The sequence below is a fragment of the Peromyscus leucopus genome, chromosome 11 (assembly GCF_004664715.2).
Source record: "Peromyscus leucopus breed LL Stock chromosome 11, UCI_PerLeu_2.1, whole genome shotgun sequence".
Classification (NCBI taxonomy): domain Eukaryota; kingdom Metazoa; phylum Chordata; class Mammalia; order Rodentia; family Cricetidae; genus Peromyscus; species Peromyscus leucopus.
In genome coordinates this window covers 27612808-27635873 of record NC_051072.1, presented here as the reverse complement: position 1 = coordinate 27635873, position 23066 = coordinate 27612808, and the positions used below count along the sequence as shown (strand labels likewise).

At 40.3% G+C, this 23066-nt stretch overlaps 1 protein-coding gene across 1 annotated transcript in view; it reads left to right on the top strand.

The window, feature by feature from the left end:
* Positions 1-23066, top strand: part of Mroh2b (maestro heat like repeat family member 2B) — a 59111-nt gene that overhangs the window by 8809 nt on the left and 27236 nt on the right. The window contains exons 7-21 of the mRNA XM_028875581.2: positions 3025-3165; positions 3497-3589; positions 3687-3756; positions 5182-5295; positions 6334-6407; positions 7690-7812; positions 8209-8322; positions 9547-9703; positions 9854-9894; positions 10518-10659; positions 11625-11668; positions 13735-13842; positions 15868-15984; positions 18408-18515; positions 18990-19142. Coding sequence (XP_028731414.1) covers positions 3025-3165; positions 3497-3589; positions 3687-3756; positions 5182-5295; positions 6334-6407; positions 7690-7812; positions 8209-8322; positions 9547-9703; positions 9854-9894; positions 10518-10659; positions 11625-11668; positions 13735-13842; positions 15868-15984; positions 18408-18515; positions 18990-19142 — 1599 coding nt within the window. The remainder of the gene's footprint in view (positions 1-3024; positions 3166-3496; positions 3590-3686; positions 3757-5181; positions 5296-6333; positions 6408-7689; positions 7813-8208; positions 8323-9546; positions 9704-9853; positions 9895-10517; positions 10660-11624; positions 11669-13734; positions 13843-15867; positions 15985-18407; positions 18516-18989; positions 19143-23066) is intronic.

The following is a 23066-nucleotide window of genomic DNA, read 5'->3' as shown; positions in this document are numbered from 1 at the left end:
TAATCAGTTATCACAGTGTCAGTCAATCTGATCAGAGGAGGTAGAGGTTGATGAACAGAATCAACAGGGATTCATATGAACTGGATGCTTACAGTGTAGGAAATGGAGGGCCTTGGTGTGAGCCCCAGATTTCTGATCTAAGTGATTTTGGTGTCATTAAATAAAATAAAGGAATGAGGAAGAATAACAAGTTTGAGAAAGTGTGTTTAATGGATTTAATGCAGACATCCTGACTTGAATGCCTATGATGTGTTAGGAGACTTGGATATATTCAGGCTCATAATTAAGAAAAAAACCAAAAACTACCTACATATGTTTGAGTGCCATCATTATTTAAGGAAGAACTGAATGATATTAGATAGTGCTGTCCAAGAACAGCATGAGGAGCTGAAGGTGGCAAAAATAAATTCTGGGAAAACACAAAGAATAACTCATGATGAAGATAGAGAAAGATTTCTGAAGAAAGAAGAAAAAGGAGAATGAAATTATAGAAACTAAGAAAGAAATTTCAAAATAGGAAGTAAAGATCTACCATCCATTACCACAGAACTCAAGCAAGGAAAGTCTTGGAAAGAATGTAGGTCACAGAAGTGTGCATGAGAAGAACCGCCACAGCTAACACACTCTCTAGTGAAATAAATGGTCTTGCTATAAGTCACTACATTTTTATATGGTTTGTTGTAAAATAAACCTTTGCAGATTACCATACATACGCCCTACAGAAAGTAGGCTGTCCAAGTATTCACTAAACTGATAATTTTTACTTAAAAATTAGTTTTTAAGGAAAATTATAGTGGTGATACCTAGATTTTTATGGTCAATATTTGTCATATATTATGCTCTGGGAGTTGCTCATTTCCATCATCAAATGGGAGCTGGACTACAGTGGACTTGGTTACTACAGCTAGTACAGTGGAGACCTGGGCAGCAAAAGTAGCTACAACAGTTAGTTAATCCTTCACTCTATTGGACATGATCAATTTAATTCAATAGTTATATACATTTTGATTGGCTTTGAAAATTATAAATTTATAAACTCAAGTTCCATTTGTTTTTGGGATACCATCTTACAAGGACTCCAATTTGCAGTAAGACTCATTATGGAAGGGAATGGCTCAGTTGCCTTTAGCCTACAGGCTATGGGTAGGTTAGGACTTCTGTTGGTCTTTTCTGTGTTGAACACACAGATTGCAAGCCCAGTACCACTTTGAGATCTTTGGCAGCAGTTAACTCTGCAGCTCATACACGATTGAGCCTGTATGATATTCAGAATGGGTAATGCCTGGGGGGCACTCACCAACCTAAGACAGAGTGCCTGTGTGGACTGGGTAGGCATCTCCATGATGGGTAAGGTGACCTGTTGATGTCCCATGCAACTAAGTCAGAAGCTCATTTTTTAGTAAAAGGGGGATCTGTAGGGCCCTGGCTCCCATTTTGGGTAACTGTTGCCTTGCTTGCTGACCTTGACCTTGATATCCTCCCTATGCTAATTCCCTGCTGGGTTCCACCCTCCTGAATGCTTAAGAGAAGTCCTTGTCTGTGTATCCTGCATAATGGGTGTTAACAGCTTAGATGCAAGAGTGTAAAACATCAGTAGCGACTGTCTGCCCTCCGGGGTTCTCCCATTGTGCTGTAAGCCTGTATTTAAGACCTCCTCCCTCCTTCAATAAACAGCATTCAGCATTTAAAAAAGAGAGAGAGAGAGAATAGTAAAAAGAATCTTGTCAGGAAAAAGGAACTGCATATGTCTTGAAAAAAATGAAGGCAATAAAACTATTATTTTTGCTAGAAAAAAATAGTGGTGATACCTAGGTTTTTATGGTCAATATTTGTCATATATTATGCTCTGGGAGTTGCTCATTTCCAGTGTCAAATGGGAGCTGGACTAGAGTGGACTTCTGAGAAGAGGGGGAGGTAAGAAGTGGAGGTAGGAAATTTAGAACAGAACATCTAAAACTTTAAGAAAAGGAAGAAAGTAAGTAAAATATTGTAGGGAAAATGGTGTGAGGGGAAAGTGTCAAAGTAATATGGAATGTTGTGTGACACTCCTCTTGGGAACATATAAACAAACATGGACTCAGCTGAGAAGACACTGAAGACAGGGGACTGAGAGCAGATCAAAGTATCTCCAAAGTCCAACTTGCTGAAGCAAGGAATCTTACTGGTATTAATTACAGGACATAGTGGTCAGATTCAGGAGCAAAAACGACTCCTTCAAGACAGCTGTATCACCAAAGACCATCCCAGCATGGGGGACAACTCATGGAAGCTAGAAACTTATAGTGTGCTACCCAGCCTTCAGGAGGCTCTGCTGGGTTGAAGGGTGTCCTTTCCAGGTAGTTCAATTGATCTGAGCCTCCTCCAAGCAGCCCAGCTGGTTTCTGCTTCTTTCGGGCAGTTGAGTTTGTGTAAGAGTGTCTCTCAGCCAGTCTTACTGCTTATATGTTCCTGTCGAGGGGGAGGTCTAGAGAATCTTGTCAGCTTCAGGAACTTCCTGAAAACACTGAGTTTTTTGCTTCCTGAGCTTAATGAGCATCCCTGCAGAATGGAATGTTTCGCTTCCTCTTGGATCATCCTATTGTTTCACCTCCCTCTAAACAACTTGTGTCATGAGGAGCTTCCCTGAAAAATAAAAGGTTGTAATCTCAGATAGTGAAGTGTTCTGTCACTAGAAACAAACTTTCCTGCTGGAAGGAATATTTCATCTCCCCTTAAAACATCCTGTTGCTTTACACTTCACACCTTGAGTCTTAGCAACGTCCCTCCAAAATGGAAGGTTTTAATCTGGAGGAAACTGTTCTACAATAGTCATGTTGTTCATGCAGCTCTCTTTACCTGTGCATTTTCCAAAAAGAAAAAAATAGAACTGCTTCATTTCTAAAGGTGTTTTTTTCTCCCTAAAGGAATTTTTTCCCTAAAGGAGATTTTTGTGTTTATGGAGTCCCCAAGGCACTCGGTGCACTGAAATCTATACACAGAGCACGGCACAGTGTCGACAATGACCTTTGCCTATTGCCTTTACAGACTTTCGCCATTGTCAAGATCCACGGCCCCACCATCAGCCTGCTGCTGCATCGGGAAGACTTTCGTGAATATGCCTTGAGCCAAATACCCTGGCTCCTGACCCAGTATAAAGACAAGGAGAGTGATTTCTACATCACACAGGTGAGAGGAGAGGCTCCCCGTGCAACCTTTTTGAGGACACGAAGTCTCAAGGACACTGGGGGAGCTCAAACACCTGTTCCGTAAGTAGCTCCACTTAAATACTTTTGGGGACACAACAGACATACCGAGCTTGTCACAGCTGTTGACGGAAACTCCAAAGGGCACCAAAGCACTGTCACTCCAAGCTGATGAGATCAGAATCACTAAGAAAACTTGTAAGGGCAGTGAGGTCGGGTGTGTTCTTCTCACCAAATGTAGTCATTGGCCTTTATCTCTTGTGCGGCTGCTTCTCTGGCATCACCCGTCTAACGCACAAGTGCTTCCGTTTTAGAGTCTAAAACAGATACTGACCGCAACAGTCCTCTATGACATTGCCCTTCCCATGAACCTGAGAAGATCCATCCTCTCCAGTTTGCTCCACCAGGTAGGAAGTCCGTGCTGTCAAGCCTGCTTGTTCAATCTGAACTATTTCTCTACTTTTAACTCCTGTCTACGCCCGATTGTTGCTCCTTTCTATTCAGTTCTGCAGAGTACCAGAGCCTCCGATAAAGGAAAACAAAATTGAAGCTTCAAGCTGTTTCCTCGTTCTAGGTATGACCCAGCATCCGGACTGTTCATAAAAATATCTCAAAATGACAAAGATGGTAGAGTGTGCTGTCAGCGGAATTGCTTCCACACATACAGAATGTTCCTAACGCTCACAGCATCCTCTGCCTGCCCTTCTACTCACAAGAACACACGATGAGTGGCATGGGTTGGGTAATCAGTCATGTCAGGCTGCCCTGGGACCAGGAGGTTCCAGGTAGAGAGAATTATCTGCTACCAACCAGAGGATTTTCTAGGAAACCAGCATGAATTTCTCACCCTAAAGATAGGAAATTGCTGTTTCTCTGAGTAGATAAGACACTGTGACACTGTCAAGTCTGAAGTCATGGTTGGTTGGTTGGTTTCATTCTTGGTCATTCCTTTGATTCCAAGCACTTGAGTAAAAAATTCTCTCTCCCCTTTTTTCTCCTCTTCTTTCTATTCATCTTATGTTTGCAACACCTTACTTAGGTTTCCTTTCTATCACCTGGTAAATGCCTGGCACAGATTACAAGGCAGATGCCAAGGTCCCTGGATCAGTGTATAAAACCACAGTTGAAAACAGCCTTTGGGTTCCTCTGAGAGCACCTCCCCCAGGTCACCTCTCCCACCCCATTGCATATTTTTATGGTTTCTAAGTATTTTTAACCTTTTTTTTTTTTACATTTATGGGTGTTTTGCTTGTGTGTATGTCTGTGAGCTGTGTTAGTGCCCTTGGAGACCAGAAGAGAGCATTGAATCACATGGAACTGGAGTTAAAGATGCTTTAGAGGCATCGTGTGGGTACTGGGAATCAAGCCAAGGTCCTCTAGATGATGTTCAGTTCTCTCTATTCTCTCCTACCTCCTCTGATTATGTACATTCTTCTTCCCAGCTAGCCGAATTCACTAATTCACTTTACTCTGATATCCATCCCCTAGTCAGCCATTGTATTGCTCTGTCCTGTAGCCCTCCAGTTTCTAGGCTGATGAGACATTCGTCCAGGCTCTGGCTCCATCTTCAGTGTTCTCACCATGCCCCTTCATATACCTCGTATCCTTTTCTTATAAGGGACACTAGTTCCTTCGAATTAGGACCCATTCTACAAGCCATCTCTAGATTGTTTCTACCAACATCCTCAACTTCACATGAGACCAAAGTCACAGGTATAAGCAGAGTAACCCAGGTCCTGCGACTTTCTAGAGAACAAACTGCTTAACTAATTCTCATTACTACAGAAGCCTGGAAGTCACAAAACCAACCACAGAGCGGCCTTGACAATCCTCATGAAGAAATTCCTGTCTTCCCATTCACAAGTACCTTACCTAAGCAGAAAATGAGTTCTTGTATATGCTACATGCACATATCAAAACAACATAATGTATAATTAATATATGCTAATATGAATTCGTTGGAAGCATTCTCACAAACTTGGTATTTCTAAACCTGCAGCTCATGCCAATCCTGCAGACCTGCTGGAGTTTTTTGATGAACAAATAAGAAGCACCAACGAGGCTGTTCGAACAGGAATATTAACTTTGTTGAGATCGACTATCAATGCTGAGGGTGAGTAGTAGAGATGAAGCCAGGACAGTTCAAGTTATCAGCAAGATGGTAACAGGGGCCCACGGTTCCCAAATCCTGTGCTACGTGTTCTGTGCAAGGTCCCCTAAAAATGAAACTGTCTCCTGGCTCTTCTGTGGTCTCACCCATTGAAGCAGGCATTTTCAGTTGCTTCTCTTCTTTTGTGAAATTTACAAATGCATTTCATTGAGGAAGAAAGAAACTTGAGGAACTTAATTTAAAATTTGGAAGATACAGCAATTTAGTGAAGTGGCTTAATTGTAAATAGTAAAGGGATATAGAATTCTCTACATTAAAAACAAGGTAGAGGGGCTGGAGAAATGGCTCAGAGGTTAAGAGGACTGGCTGTTCTTCCAGAGGTCCTGAGTTCAATTCCCAGCAACCATATGGTGGCTCACAACCTTCTATAGTGAGATCTGGTGCCCTCTTCTGGTGTGCAGGCAGAACACTGTATACATAATAAATAAATCTTTAAAAAAAAAAAGGTAGAATGTAATTAATTACTATATCTCATGACTTCCAAAAATCATATTTTTATAATAGTGAACATGTCTTTCAATAACATCTTTAATTCTGATTTTCCACTATATTTTTTTCTTTTTTAGTATAGTTAAAAATAATCATACACTATAAAATGGTTGATATCATGAATTCAGTAAAATACAAGAATTCATTTTTTTCATAACATGGTAGTTTTAAAAACGCAGTTGTTGAAGACTCAGCTGATAACAATACCAAGTAGTTGTATGAATTTCACAGCTAACACACTGGGCATAGTGTATTGAATACATGCTGGAACTTAATCTTTGATGGAAGAAACAGGTATAACAGAAAACCAAAAGAGAAATTATCATGGTTAATGATCAGAAAAGAAGACAGATAGGAAGGGAATGAATAGCATATGATGTTAACAACCAGAATCTTCCAATTTTGTGACTTGATTCTAATGTGTTTTTACCAAGTCTAGATCAGACTGTATTCCTACTGGGTCTGACCTCAGTTTCTCTTTTTATCTTTCAGAGCCCAGGTTTAGGAATCACACAACTTCAATTGAAAAATCAGTCAAAATTGTCATGAGTGACCTCAATGTAAAAGTAAGAGAGTTAATAGGTACTTTTATTTGGTTGGTGGTAGCTTCGGGAGTGATTGGAATTATTCTGGTTCTTTGAGGTTCTAGTGTGAAACTTCTTTATAAATTGCTCAATGTGATCAATGACATTCTTCAAAGAATTCAACCCCCAAAGACAAATTACATCCTAATTTACATACAGTTCCAAGTCTTCCTAGTGAAACAAAAGACTTTTGCTCATCCCAATGCTGCAATGCTCTTCAAATAGATTTTTTAAAAGATGGTTATAAAGATGTGGGCCAAAGAGGTAGCTCAGTGAGAAAATGCACCTGCTGCTAAGTATGACAACCTGGGAATTAATCCTGGGGGTCCATGTAAAGGAAAGAAAGACCCATTCCAGCAAGTTGTCTTTTTACCTCCACATATGTGCTGTAGCATGCACATGCACACGCACACGCGCGTGTGCGCACACACACACACACACACACAATAAATAGAAATGTTTAAGAAAAAACATGAGCTGAACAAGAACAATAGACATGCTAGTCATAGAGGGAAACTCATGAGGCCTCAACCCTACACAAAGAACTACAGCAGCTAAGGATTGCTGAGAACAGAGAAATAGTCTTCCCTGGGGAAGAGCACAACAACTGCTTATCCAATAATAAATGGTCAGCCCTGAAACATGCAAACAAGTAGCATACAAATAGACCGGGTTATACATACATATTTAGTAAATATGTATGTGTGTACATGTGTGTAGCAACAATTAATGAAAAAAGGAGGCCATGAGTATGAAAAAGAGCAAGAGAAGATATATGAGAGGGTTTGGAGGGAGGAAAAAGAATGGGAAAATGACATAATTGTGTTATAATCTCAAAAAATAAATAACTTTTTAAAAAAAATATAACGCATCTTCTTCCCCTTTCATGAAAAAGCCATGAGTCTTTTTCTCAACATGGATATTCTGTTTGTCAACCTAACACCATCAAGAAGAAGTCCTATAGGCAGAAGACTGCCTGATGTTTCCTGTGTCCTGGTATTCAAGTTTTTCATGTTAGAAAAGTTATAAGAAAAAAATTAACAATTATTTTAATTTGTATATGAAACAATACTTTGGAGCCAATCCTTTATGGAAGCCTTATGAAGAGAACAAATTCTTCTAAGAGATTCTGGGTTAAGTGATAGTCGTGTGAAAACGTATCTTTTTTAAGTTCCCACCTTTGGATGGTTCATGACAGGAAATTGGAAGGTCAGCTCCTTTCTGTGAAGCAGAAAACATTTCCGGTTTATTACTCTTCCTCCAGGTAAGGAAGTCTACCCTTCTTCTCATCCAAACCATGTGTGAAAAGGGCTACATTGAAGCTCGAGAAGGATGGCCCTTGATCAATTATATCTTCTCCCAGTTTGCCATGTCCAACAGGAACCTGGTATGAACACACTACAGTTTTGATTATTGTCCTCCTTCAAGTACAGTTGACTCAATGAAGCTCAAAGAAACTGATGGTTCCCAAGCATAACCTTGGTCTTATCACTTTTCTTTATTTTTTATCTAAGCCCCTGGTTCTCTCTGGTCCCTTTCCCCTTCACTAATGCCATTTCTAGCTTAGAGTGAACACGCAGGAGGTTAAATCAATTTTCTCTGAGAAAGGAACCTAGCTTTTGTGTTTTGGCCATTCCTCCAAGGGGCACTTTCAAGTGGGGACTTGATTGATGTTAGGGATCAAGATCACTGGGCCCCCTGAGCCCTTTGGTTGAATCTTCTGCCCAGAGTCTGAAAACACTCCAAAGTAAGGTTAAAGGAAGTTGTTTAACCTTTCTTAAAGGAGAAACCAGTGAAATGTAACTCCCAAGATGATGAAGAGGAAGAGAGATCTATTCAAGAAACAAGCCTAGAGGTCTTGAAATCTCTGGACCCATTGGTGATTGGGATGCCCCAGGTAAGGGACTCTCATTACCACTTAAGTTACTGTGATCACCTCTTTAGGTAGCTGCTCACTTCTGGGTAAAAACTGGAGTTTGCACAAGGTGTGTCCTTAGCTAGTTTGATATTCTGTTTGTAAGAATTACAATTTGATGCTCAGCACACAGCACAGAGAGGTTTCTCAAAACAAGATAAACTTTATAATTAAGGCAATGGGTATGAGTTTCTTACGTGTAGATAGCACATTGTAGTTCATAAGATCTCTAACATATTTCTTCTCATCTTATCCTAACTTACCTAGAATATTGCAAAGCAGAGAGGTAGTTTTAATGTACCCAAGCTCAGAGCACGTAGGAAACCAAGTTAATCTGAACTTCAAAGACAGGCTCCTGAGAAACTATTTTTCTTGAGAAAAATCATCTGAGAATAGATTTTAATGGCTCAAAATCCTTGGCAGAACAAGGAGACAATCAATAGGCCCTCTTCCTCCAGTTGTGGTGGCTCTGAGGCTAGTATTCAGTTCGTGAGTTATTTGGAATATTTGCTTCAAAAGCACATTTTGAATCTACATTCCAAACCTAATGAATCAGCATATCAGAGTCTACAACTGAAAAAGTGCCAGTATTTCTGGTGCACACTAAAGTTTAAAACCTTCTCATCAAGGAGTCAGTAAAACAGAAAAAAATAACATCCCAAAACTTGTAAGGGAGCCTAAACTTTACAGAATCTGGCACATCAGACTTCTTGCCTTGTGATTGATGAAGTATGAAAATGTTAATCAAAGGCTAAATAGAGAGAAGGTTCAGAACGAGGGAGAGTGGCAGAAGAACCACTGAGCACAAGGAATAACAGCAGCCCAATCATTCTCTCAGCTTCATCCTCGCTAGGGCCAGACTCACTTCAACGTTGGAGTTTGGGGAAATATGTGGGGTAATTTCGTTGTTGCTTTGACAAGAAGAACCCTGGCATTGTCAAGGAAGCCCAGAGAGGCAGGATTACCCATGGTGTTTGCAGCCATTGCTCAAAATAAAGAATTTCCTTACTCCACAGTTAAGCAACTCCAGGGAGAAATATCTACCCACACTCACATCAACTAGCACTCAAACGTGAATGTGCAGACATTTTATTTCTTGATTTCTCTTTGACTTGACCTGAAGACTGAAATAAAAACACACGAGAGACAAGTTTCTAAAACAGAGAGGGGAAAAATAAGTAAATATGCTTTCTATGCTTTCTACAGGTGTTATGGCCACGAATCCTGACTTTTGTGGTACCCGAAGAATACACGGGCACGCTAGACTACCTGTTCAACATCATCAGAATTCTGGTTATGGCAGAAGAGAAAAAGAAGCGTGACATCCAGGAGTCAACAGCACTTGTCATCTCTACGGGAGCTGGTTCGTACATCCATAAATAAAGCAAAACGTTTCTTTTCTGAGAGACTCATTTCACAATGGCTACCAGCCACACTTTGAGCTCACACCCAACCCTGATACAACTTTTCCTGGCCCCCTATGGTGATGACGAAAATTGCTTTCTCTTTCCAGTGAAACTCCCTTCACCACAGCAGCTGCTGGCCCGACTTCTGGTGAGTTACAAAGAACCAATGTAGGATAAATTTAAGCTGATAATATGGACAGTTCCAGTTAAAATAAAATTCTGAGAAGAATTGGCAAAACACTCCAGAAGAAATGCTAAAAATGTAATGATGAATGTTCTGCTCTGCTTGTGGCATTCATGAAAATGATTACTGATAAAATTATCTGCTCACTCTGAAACTCTTATGAAAATTTAATTATTTAAAAACAAGGTTCAGATCCAAGATGAGCCCCCCGAATTAAAATTAAAACAAATGTGTACTGAATCTCATCCATAAGTATCATCAAATAAATCTCATACCTACAGTATATATTTCTCTTCTCCCTATCTGGTCACCTATCTATCACTTAGGTGGACAATATTCCGCATGTCCTTATTTAATAAATAAGTATATCCAAGTGTTGATTTTTTTTTCCATTAATTTTTCTGTTCCTCATTTCCGTATTTTTAAGCTTTATCCTCAGGGCAAAAAAAAAATGAAAGGGTAGTCTAAATATTACCTTTGCTCTTGAATATGTATGAAGAGACGGGTTCTTTGTTAACAGAGCATGATAAGGCAAAAGCCTGCTAAATACATTCTTACTTGATGTTCATGTCCTCCTCCGCCTTTAGGTCATAGCTATGCTGGCCAGTTTAGGGAAATTATGTGGGGTCAGCGCAATAGGCCTTCTGAAGATAGTGCCTGAGATAATCCATCCTAAGCTGGTAGACCTGTGGAAAACACGCTTGCCTGAGCTCCTGAGGCCTCTTGAAGGTATGAGGGAGTGTGGTTGGGTCTTTATGCTAGGAGGCAAGATCACAAAGAAGTGATGCACTGTTTATAAATCCATAAGGCAAAACTGCCAAATTCAGGCAATTAAGGCAATGAGCTGGATAGGTTTTGTTGGCTTTGTTTTCCTTGACTTCTTACCCTCTAGTTCTCAAATAGTCTTGGTGATTAGAGCGGGAGTGGGAGCTGTACAGGAACTTACATTTTTGCTCTGATCTTTTCCCTTATGTAGAAACATTTTCCTTTGCTATGATCTAAAAAGTCACTACTTACTGATGTATACCTTTGACTCTAATAATCAAAAGGTAGAAATAATCTTGTTCAAGGTCATTCTCAGCTACATAGTGAGGTTTGAGGCCAGCCTGGGCTACATGATAAAATAGATAAAATAAAAACAGGGCCTGGGTGATGTCTTGGTGGGTAATGACACTTGCCACCAACCACACCCTGGCAGCCTGAGTTGGGTCTCTGGAACCTGCATGATAGAAGAGAAACAATGCACAAAAGTTGTCCTATGACCTCCATCTGTGTATGGTAGTATGGGTGCATGTATACACACACACACACACACACACACGCACACGCACACGCACACGCACACGCACACACGCACACACGCACACACGCACACACACCAAAGCTTTCCAAAACAAAAAATAACTGAAAAAATTATTATTCAGATTAACATGTTAAAATATGCATTACAAAATGTGATCATTTCAGTTACTAATTCTGAAGTTAGCAAAAATAAGTAGATTTTATCATAGATTAGAGATACTCTGTCTATTTGATGAGAAGTTTAAAGTTGCCAACGTGGTAAATTTCCTCTCAAAACACTCATCCTGGACAAAGAAAACCTTTGAGGTAGAACTGTCTCATCCACTAGATGTTGAGTCAGGGAGAATTGATCTTTGTTTACCTGAAGTTATTATGTCTATTTTCATTTCTAGGAAATAATTCCAGCATTGTGCTGTGGGAAACCATGTTGCTGCAGGTAAGGGTAGGTCCTGCACTGACTACTAATGAGCAGCCAGGTAAGTATGAATCCTCAAGAACTATTGATGATGGAGGGTAAAATTGGGTAGTTATCCCTCTTATCAACTAAAGTAACAGCAAAACAATGCATTCCAAAGAGAAGGGTGCATCTTGGCTTGGGAAGATAACTAGCATGTTACAGCAATCTCTTAAACCTTCTTTAGGTCATAATGCAAACATTAATGTTTGTTCTTCAGGTTGACTGAGTTAAAGAGAACTTTCACTATTTTACTTAACTACTTTTCTCTCTCTTAACTCTTGATTCTTCAAGAATGTTACCCCCTTCCTTCCTTTGTCATTCACAAAACAGAGATTAATGCAAATCCCACTTCTATGCTCCAAAATGAAACTCTTTCTTCTCTGTCTGCCTTCTGCTATCCTCACCCACCCCTGGTTTCTAAAACCCAAAAAGCCCATGCTGTGTCCTTTCTCCAGAAAACAACCTCCTCTGTAGCCAGTGAACTCCTTGGACTTTTAAACATAAACAGTACCGTGGGGGATATTAAGTTGCAGGCAGGAGCGTATAAGAATTTCATCTCAGGAACTCATGGGCAGTGGAGGGGCTCAGGGACGGGAAGCTTTCGGTAAGGCAGGTTTCCCATCATCATCTGTCCACATGGGAATTTCCTACGGCTTCTTAAGCATGGCAGTTTTCAGGCTAGCAGAATGGCTCAGCAGATAAGGGCGCTTGCCCCCAAGACTGACAACTCAAGTTCCATTTCCATTCCCCTACAGTGGAAGAAGAGAACCAACTCCCACAAATTGTCCTCATACCTCCACCCACGCACCACCAAGTCAATAAACATGCTTTAAAAATTACAAAAGTGTCAATTTTCAATGGTCTCGTCACAGTACCTCCTCTGCCTTTTTTCAATGCTTCTTCAAAAATCAGCATTTCTAGGAGCGGGACTGAAGAACTGCCATGTTTCAAAGACTTGTTTCTTTTTTGATATAAATGCACTGAAAGATCTGAAAGTGGTGGCCCTGCTCAGCTGGTCCTTGGTTTTCAGTTCCCTATTTCTTTTATACCCTCCTTCCTGTCTCAAAATCCTCACCCTGTATTCACTAGCTATTCTTTTAAAAATAGCTGTTTGCGATGGGGAATTTCTTTCTTCCAACAGGAAGCCTCCAAAGCAGGTCGCTTCCTTCTTCCAGGCTTGAGTGTGCAACTAATCTTTTTTCAAAGCCGTGTAACATATGTTCTTCCCTCAAACTTCCAAGACTGTTTCATTTCTTTTCCTGAAGAGGCCCACTAAGAGGCTCTGGTTTCAAAAATGCATACAATCTTTTCACGGGCCTTTGACATTAAGTGTTCTTTTCTAAACTTAAAGAGGAGGAAATGTAGGAGAAATAATGCGTTTTAGAAATCCTAACAGATTTTTGTCCTCCAATAAGATAAAACTTCTTTTTAACACACCATTCCATGAGGCAATACAAGGATTCAAGAGTCTTCCCTATGGTTCTGTTTTGGAACATCTGGTAAGTTCAGGAAGGTCCACTTGGAAGAGGGCAAGTTGGCAGAAATGCACCTGTGTCTCTGTTTGGTTCTTGAAGATATTCCATCCCCTACTTGAAAGCTCTCTCTCACATTTTGTAGGCAATAAGCCCCACAAACATTGACTAATGGAGTTTTTCCAAATCTACCAAAGCTTGAAATATGTTAACTGCAATTTGTGTTTCTGATTATATTCTATTTTAATCTTTGTGTAAGTTTTGTTTAAGAAAGGAAAGGAAGGTACTTGCATAAAGTAATTTCTACATATGTGTATTTTAGTCTTAATAGGAATTCAGAACATCAAAAAAGTAGTTTTAAAAATAAATGAAAGGAAAGTTTACAAAATAATAAGTTACTTAATGAGAAAAGAATGATCCCAGTTATAGACGGATAGATAGATAGATAGATAGATAGATAGATAGATAGATAGATAGATAGACAGATAGATTTTAGAAAGTAAAAAAAAAAAAAGTTTCAGGAAAACCCACTAAATAGTCGAACTCACGTGTAACTTTCACTTCCTGTAACAGTTGCTCAAGGAATCTTTATGGAAAATTAGTGATGTAGCCTGGACCAGTCAGCTGAGTCGGGATTTCAGTCAGCAAATGGGCAGTTACTCCAACAGCTCCATAGAAAAGGTTGGTTTTTCAACAAAGGGACTTTGGCATCCACCTTATGACCCAAAATGGCTTCTCGTGCTTTATTTTGTCTTCAGTGCATCCAAAAGGAGAAAAGAATGATTAGATAAAGGACTCCCCTTAGGTCACTTGCTGAGTGTTGAGTATTTCCTCCTTCTCTTCATCTCATGTGTAGCCTACCACGCTCATAAGACCACACCCATCTTTAAGGAATATTGTTGAGCAATAGGTTTGTGCTACATTCCAGGGATCTCTTCTAGAGGAGGAAGAATGGACACAGGAAGGCAAACGGCTGAGCTGGTTGAATGTCAGTTTGTGCTTTGGGTCCCATTATGCCAGTGTTACAAGCCAGGCAGCCAGAAACAATACTAAACTTGAGCAAAGTTAGAGGCAAGAGGTTGTTCAAAATCCAGTTCTTGAGTTCCCTTGTGTCATGCCCATAACCCTCCACCCTGCAGAGTTCCATTCTAAATGGAATTTGAATCCAGGGTGTGCTATGTACTCCTAATATTGCCTGTGGAAAACTGTTTAAATCTCTGAATCCTCAGAATATCCATGGTTTGATATATTTCAAGGGTTTCAACAGGTGCAGAAGCAGGTCCCTAAGTAGTACATGTGTGCTGGGTATAAAAGCAGCTTTGACCGTGGTTATTTTTAGGTTAAAGATCATTTATAAATTTTAGTACTCAAGAAAAATATTTCTTAAGTTTCACAATTTCTAATACCAAATTATTATTATTCATTATTAACTTCAATTCTTCCATATGCTTCTCCAAGTTCTCCCTGACTGGCTCTGATTTGGTTCAAAGTACCAATTCTCCAGACTGGTCCACAAAGCCTGGAGATGCAGGTTAAGACTATGTAGGCAATGCCTTTCTTTTCCTCATTGCACAAATAGTCTCTGTGTACCTGAAGTCATGCCATTCACCCAGCAGTTTCCAAACCTACAAGATTGTTCCAAGATAATAACTTTCTAAAGAGGCAGACCAATTCTGAGGAGTTTGGTTTTTTTTTCAAACAGTGTTTTACTCTGTAGCTCAGGCAAACCTGGAATTTCATGGAAATCTTCCTTAGGTTCCTGAGCACTAAGATAACAGGCATGAGCTACAATACCCAGAGAGGCAGAACAATTTAATCCTTACACTGAAAATAAGTTAATTAAATGTGTACCCAGTTAGTTTTTGCTGCATAACAAGCCATTTCTAACAGGCTGAAGTAACAGCCATTCATTTCCTCCACAATCTTGCACTTGGAACTGGGCTTTGTGGATTCAGCTTTCAGTCTTCTCAAGCAGACTCTCAGTGTATACTAGAGCTTCCTTTGTACGTCATGGTCTTAGTTGGGACAGATTGTTTCTATTCCATGTAGTCTCTTATTCCTAACTGGCTAGCTAACTTGACCTCATAAGTTAACAACACACAAGGTCTTCCTTGGCCATGGGCATAAAAGAGACTTAAAAATTCCAGCCTGGAAGAGGGAGGTATCCAGAAGCCCCATCTCTAGCTGGGGAGCTACTGTCAGACATTTGCTGAGGAAAGGAGAGAGAGGCACTTTTCATTGGTTAGGGTTAGGGAACTATAGGGAACTACTAGGTTTCCCATGCCTCAGTGGATGACCCCCATACATAAGTTCATATGGACAGCACTGGATTAAATGGGTTGAGAAGAAGATAGGAGATGTGTTATAGAGGGCCCAGGGGAGCTGGAAGGAGGGAATAGTGAATGGATATGACAAAGATATATTGTATACATGTATACATTTTCAAAAAGAAGTTATGATAGAGAGTGAACGTCATGATAATGTTAGGAACACTTTCTGAAGGCATGCAGAACACCGGTGGAGAGAAAGCCTGAAGGAAACACATTCTCAGAAAGAGAATATGTGTGAGGCACGCAGTTATTAGGCAATTATAAATTAAGGCCAAGTGGTTTTTTTTTTCCTTATGACTACTTCAACTCCTCCCCTTTCGCATCAATCTTGTTTTCCAAACTTTTAGAATCCTACAGCTCATCTTTTGTTTTCCAGAAATTTCTTTGGAAAGCCTTGGGAACTACCTTAGCATCCTGTCCAGACACAGAGTTTGTGAGCTCACAGATCAAGGAGTTCTTGGTCACTCCCAGCCAGCTGGGGGACCAGAGACAGGTGAGACCCCATGTCAGTCCCCTCTTCTGGTGATAGCTGTTATTCCTCTCCACAGAACTTGAGACAACCCCGGCTGTCTTGTTAACTAGAACTCTTCCTTTGTACATTTAGAAAAGTCCAAAGGGATTTCTTTCCAGAAAAAAAAAAAAAGTTTCCCTGTTTAAATGTCAGTACCTTATTATTTTTTTCTGTCAAGTCTGTAAAAATACTGCAACATGAATTTCAAACATTCTCGCTTAATACCTCCATGATGTGTCTTATGTCTTAGCACTGATTTCTTGGAGGATGATGATGACCGTCAGGATGACTGAATTTTCAAGCTGAGAGTGACTTTAACAGTCATCTAGAGAGAGTAATGAACACAAACCTAAGAGAGACAGAGAGATGTTTTTATTTACTCCTACTTAGCCTTTTTGACAGAGCATGTGCTACTGTGGAGAAAAGGAAAGGTTTATATTGAAAATAATGAGAAGGGCTCCCCCATTAATAGAAACTGCTAAAAAAAAAAAAAAATCTTGTAGCGTTATCTTGTTACATCTCTCCCCAGAAATTCTAAGATGTTTAAGTTTCTTTCTCTCACAGTAAATAGGAGAAACCATGAAACTTGATTGGGTGTGTGAAGCTGCCTCTGCTCCACTGTCCCCCCTTCTCAGGGTGTGTGACCATCAGCCTCCCTGGGTGATATTTCTAACACGACTTCCCCATTATACTGTCCATTTTCATGGAGCTGTACTCTTAGAAGCAAAGTAACTTTGGGTCCAGTGTAAGCATCCATTAAGACTCTTAAAGAGTTTCACCAACTATGACAAAATATGACATTCCTCGGAGCTCCTCAGATAACTTGTTTACTTTCATTGAAGTTAGTGAGTGCCCCCACACATTCAAGTCACTTAGGAATGCCATGTAGGTGAGTTGAGTGCCAACACATGACATGGTAAGTGAGACCATGCCTTTCTGTCTGTGCATCTCACACACATGATATCATTTGAGTAACACCAGACTACTTGAGGTTGAACTTGCAACTTGAAAGAAATGAGAGAAGAAAACTAAACAAAAGTCTTGAGACAGTTCTATGGATTTGAGGGCCCCACCAAGGTGGAACTCCCTGGCTTTCTCAAATGTTCTCCAGCAGCTCAAGCGCTAGGTCAACTGAGAGTCTATTTGTCCAGGGACTGGGTTTTGTCAGGCTGGAATGACAGATGAATTGAACAAAAAAAGCAAACAGTCTACAAGATTCAAACAAATTTGTGTCTTAGGGCTTTGACTGAGGCCACTGGGCCACAGGCTATTTGGTAAGAGTGTGTGTGCCAAGTGCCTTCCACTGTCGGGGGTGGGGCTTGTGTGTCAAAACTAAACACAGCACCCCAGTAGTGTTGTGTGTCCAGATGAAATGTGACTGTATGCATGAAACAAACTGCAATCAAAGAACCATGACAAGATTCTTGTAGGAATCATAAGGAAGATTTTACGGTAGCGTCCATATTGAGAAAGCAAGATGGGAAGGAGACTATGGGCAGGGGCTGTATCATTAAAACAGGAAATAACCAGGTCTTGACAACCAGACTTCAAGAGTTAAATCACCTCGTATATGAGGCCATTTCAACAGTGTAAAATTATCAACAAACATTGCTGGTTATAATGTATTTTAGGCCTTTCATAATGCCCCAAAATAATGGGTTTTAGATGTTACCCTCACCCCTCCACACACACACACACACACACATACACACACATACACACACACACACACACACACACACACACACACACTCATAAGCAACTGTAGGTATTTAGGACAACAAATATGATATTCAGCCTCATTTGAATATCCCACAGTGTAGGCAGGCATCAGAGCTCCACACTGTACCACTTAAATATTTGTTGCACCACTTCTTATTTGTTGATTGGGAACAAAAGTTAAACTTAAAAAATAATGTAAAAAAATACCAACATGAGTGGTGTGCATCCAACTCTTGGGGGTCAGCTGTTGACCTCAGGGTTCCCCGACCTTTAAGATCAGTCCCTCAGCTCTTTTCAGTGGCTTCAGGCATTTGCATTTACTCTCTGTTTGGAACTCTCCCTTGTAGGAATCCCAGCAACTCATGCTTTCCCTACAGTCAGGGCGCTGCCTCTGCTTAACCTGACTGTGTCTGTGCGGGAATCGCTAACCCCCCTATTGACATGACAGATTTCCTCAGTCTTCATCAGCTGCTGCCTTGACCTCGGCATCGCTTGTCACACCCTGTGGCCTGCCAGCAGTATTATCTTGCTCTGTACTCCATGGGGAAGGAGGTTTTGGGATGCTCTGTTCAACCCTGTATCTTCCAATGACCAAAAAAAGTGTCTGTCACACAGTGGTAGATACTCAATAAGTATATATTGAATGCATGGTTATACTCAAAATCTGCTCCTTCTGATTTTAGGGGACAACCTCTATTTTAGGATACTGCTCTGAGAACCACTTGGATACTGTTCTGAAAGTTCTTAAAACATTCCAAGATAAGGAGAAGTTTTTTATCAACCGATGTAAGGTAAGGGAATAATTTTTTTTTTCTCTGAAGCCCATAGTAACCTCAGAGGCAAGCAATGTTTAACTCTTCAGTGAACATCTCTGTTCTACACTGTTCTTACCGCTCTCAATTCTGAGCTTTGGCGCTGCAGGATGGCCAGCTCCCTTTTCACTGAGGCTACTCCATTTTCACTGAAGCTAGCGCTGACCAGGAAAGCCTACATGTGTCTGCATTTGTCGAACCACAGCTTCAGTGACATTTACCTCACTTCCCTGAAGGAGGGATGGAGTGGACACTAATTAACATAAGCTTCACGGTCCCACCGCGGTCCCGGTTGTTCACATTTGTACAAGCAAGAACATACCAGTTTTAGAATCACTGCAATCATCCCAGTCCGGTTATTTAACCCTTGTGGTGGTCCACGGAATTAAGACAAACTATGAGAGAAAGCAAATTCCCTCACATGATCTATATCTCCCTTTTCTTGTCTTTAAGGGTATTTTTTCTGGAAAAAAGAGCCTGACCAAGACAGACCTTATCTTGATCTATGGGGCTGTGGCCCTCCATGCCCCCAAGCAGCAACTTCTAGTCAGGCTTGATCAAGACATCATGGCTCAAATCCTGCTTCTCTATAACCAGTGTTCTCAGGTAACACCTGTCGCAGGACTGCTTCCATTTCCAGGCTGGGGCACCAAACGAACATCAATAAATAAGATCTAGCATGTTAGAGAGATGAGCACATATGATCAGAGACACTAGTTTATGGAGTAAGGCCAAATGTCATTTCTTTCCTGAGGCTCTAGGCAGTGCATGCCCTGTGACTTTCCAGATGCCTTCCCAGGCCACTTGTATCCATGGTGATCTCAGCCTTCTTTGAATATAAATAATTACCCCACACCACTGAAGGGCAGCTGGCTTATCACTTCCCTGTTGTAATAATCTTATAAGTATAGCTCAGAGTCAGCCACTTCACCTCTCATACGTCACTTGCGACATTAAATAGTAAGCACCATATATTTATTTTTAAGTTGAATAAAATGTGTCATTTATCAAGCTATTCCATCCATCTCATTTTGTACCATTTCTTCCTCCGCATTCATCCCTGGCACCCCTGACCTTCTTGACTCTTTTCCACACCAAGAATGTGAAGCCAGCCTCAGAGCCACCCAATTGAGCTGCAATTCATCTCTTCCCTCGGAGCATTTTCTTTGTTCCTCTCACAAACTACTTCACACATATTGTCAATTCAAAGCTGCTTTGCTGACCATGGTCAAGGTGACCCCCTAAGAATCACCAAGGGGTTGAATTCAAAGTTCAGCTTTACAGACTAGATTTCCAGGGATATTGATTGGGGAGGTCACAAAACAAATCTGCAAACCTGTAGGCGTAGGAGGTTTACGAGTGATTCTTATCCAAAAGCAGGTGTGGGGAGGTCTCCCTGATTATTTCCACATTTGCTTCTATGTTACATTGCAGACGCTCTTGCTGTTGAGATCTGACAGAAGTTTACATTGCTGTGAACAAACTACCACAGAGAAATAAATTAAAGGAGTGAAGTCTTAACCTGGCTCATAGTTTCAGAGAATTCTCTCCTTGGTTGCTGGGCCCCCACAAGCGTGGGTAGACTAGTATGGTAGCAGGAGTATATGCTGAGTTTCTCTCCATGGCACACAAGAAGGAGGAGGAAGAAGAAAGAGCCATGCACAAGATATGCCCTATCCCCTGAGCTTGAAGTTTTCCGAACCTCCCAAAATAGTATCATTATCTGAGACAGAGTACAAAACTTGAGCCTGCAGGGGACATTCTACATTCAGACCATAACAGTGCCCTTGACTCGAATTCCTATATATATGTGATAAGAACTGTTTTGTAGGGTGTTCATAAAATTATAGATATAAGCATATTCCAGGAGAAGTGTGTAGGGTAGTGAGTCCCACACCTTAGCCACCAGAAGAGCCCGTTAAAGACAGAGTTGACCAGTGAGTCTGCTTTTAGGAATGGATGACAAAAATCTGGATATTTAACACATTCCTCAAATTTCTAGACTTCTAGTAAAATGTGTCCATGTTGGGAAGAACAAATAGAGTGGAGGTCAGTGATCTCAGGTCTGTCTTCCAGGGGCTCACAGAAAGTGAGATGTTACTGGACAGGGAACCAAAGAAAATGGCCCGAGTATGACAAAGCACGTAATCTTGGTCAGACCAAGATAGATCATTATCTCAGCTCTGGTTCTGTAAAAGGTTCTGAGGAAATTGTTAGCACTGCCATCACTTAAGGGGAGCAACCTCATTCCTGTGAGGCAGTCTGTGAGGTACAGCCTCACCATCCTTGATAATTGCTCTTATTTCAAACGACAATCTGTCTGACAAGGCACACTGTAACTTAAGGATGACTTTAGTCTCTTGTTATAAAAATGTTGACAATCAGTCATGTCATTTCTAATAACCAGTGTAACTGCAGAAGAGAATGAACCAGGACTGGAAAAAAGATCTAAAATAGAGCCAGAGAGGGACAACCTAGAATCAGTTTTGCCAAGGACCAGGGCTCTCATTTCAACAGGAGATGATTCTCTTGCCCTCAAATCTAATAAGCAACAATGAGGAATTTTTTAAAACATGATAAAATGTTTTGTGATACATTAACATTTAGTCATCCACTGAGGAAACAGTACAAAAATAAAAGAAAATGGGAGATAAAAATAATTGAAATTAATATGAGTGTATTTCAGAGTAAGAAATTCTGCCAGTGTATGTGAAAGTAATGTAAAGAAAATAATAAGACTTGTGGGTAAATGTGGCTAGGGCACTATACTGAAAATAATATAGATACACACACACACACACACACACATACACACACACACACACACACACACACACACACACACACACACAATTAAAGCCAAAGGCTAGAGATCTAGTCTTCTATTTTTACTAGACTAAACCTAGTCTTTTAAGTAAAAATAAAGTCTTGTGTATTACTATGTGCCTGTAACCATAGTGCTTGAAGTTTGATGGGATGAAATTAAGAGTCCGAACATATAAAAAAATTTAATAAAATACTAGCAAATAGAATTCAAGACTACATTTAAAAACAAAAAATCACATACCGTGACCAAGTTCATTTCATTCCAGAGAAGTGAGGATGGCTCAACAGAGCATTCAAAAGTCAAATACTAATGTCACAAGTCACCCAGTCAATAAGTTGACTAATGCATTGAGTAAGCAGTTCTCAAAGGAAGAAATAGAAATAGCCAATAAATACTTCACAGCATCTTAGTCATAGGGCAAAATACAAGTTAAAACTGCTTTAAGATTCTATCTCACCACAAGAGAAATGGCTCTCGACAAGACAACAAATACCAGCAAAGGATGGTGAGGATGTGGAGAAAGAGGAAAACTTAGGTGGGCATGTACACTGGTGTAGCTACTCTGGAAAACAATACAGAGGTTCCTTGCAAAACTGAAATTGGAGCTATTATATGACCCAGCCCTAGCAACCCTGGGTATATATTAAAAGAACTTTAAGCATAGCACAGAGATAACTGTGCACCCATGTTGATTGAAGCACTAGTGATAATAGCCAAAATGTGGAGCCAGCATGCATGTCCATCAACAGATTAAAGCAAAATGTGATACATGTATGCAATAGAATTTTGTTCAACCAAAACAAAGAATGAAATTACTTCATTTTTAGGAAATAGAGATAAGACTAAAAATTATTGTTAAGCAAAATAGGTCAGGACAAATATTGCATTTTCTGTCATATGTAGAATATATACATATATATGCTTGGATTTATTTATATACACACAGTCATAAAAGTAGAAGGTAATTGCAATGAGAGAGGAATATGTTTAAAGGGAGGAGGAAGAGGACTCAATAGCAAGTGATGGAATGTATGTATCATGAAAGCAGAAGAGAGAACCAGTTAGAGGCAAGAACAGGGATTCGGGAGGTAGTGGAGGAGAAAATTAGAAGAAAGTATAAGTATTTAAATATATAAAAACATCACAAATCCATTTCTTTGTGGGTTAGCAAAAAAAAGAAGAAGAAGAAGAAAGGAGAAGTTGGGATCAGCCTGGGCTACATAACATGACCCTATCTCAAGTAAATAAATAATACAATTTAAAACACAGAATACAATTAGTTAATTGGGGCATACAGATTGCCTTTTACCTTGAAACACCTGAATTCAGTAGTATATGCTAGTTATAAAGTGATGGAGGTGGGGGAGGCAGAGTTGTGTAGAGTCTAGTGGACAGCTGTAGCACACGATTTCAACAGAGTGGCTCACAGCACACTGTAAACGAGCTCTCTGGGAGCTGTGTGCATGCTTGCACGCTACACATTCTGATAGGGCTCAGGTCAACTGGATACCTTTCCTCTCCCACATAGAGCTACAAAGAAGGGAACAGAAAATTGCCACATGCTAAAAATATCCCTAATGCTTCAATCCCACCAGAGCAGACTCAAATTCCCAGCACAAGCTTGACTGCAGCTCTGTCTGTTCTTTCAGCTCTACCATCAGTGACCCTGTGGCCCTCCATTTTATAGCTTTGCCCATGATTTA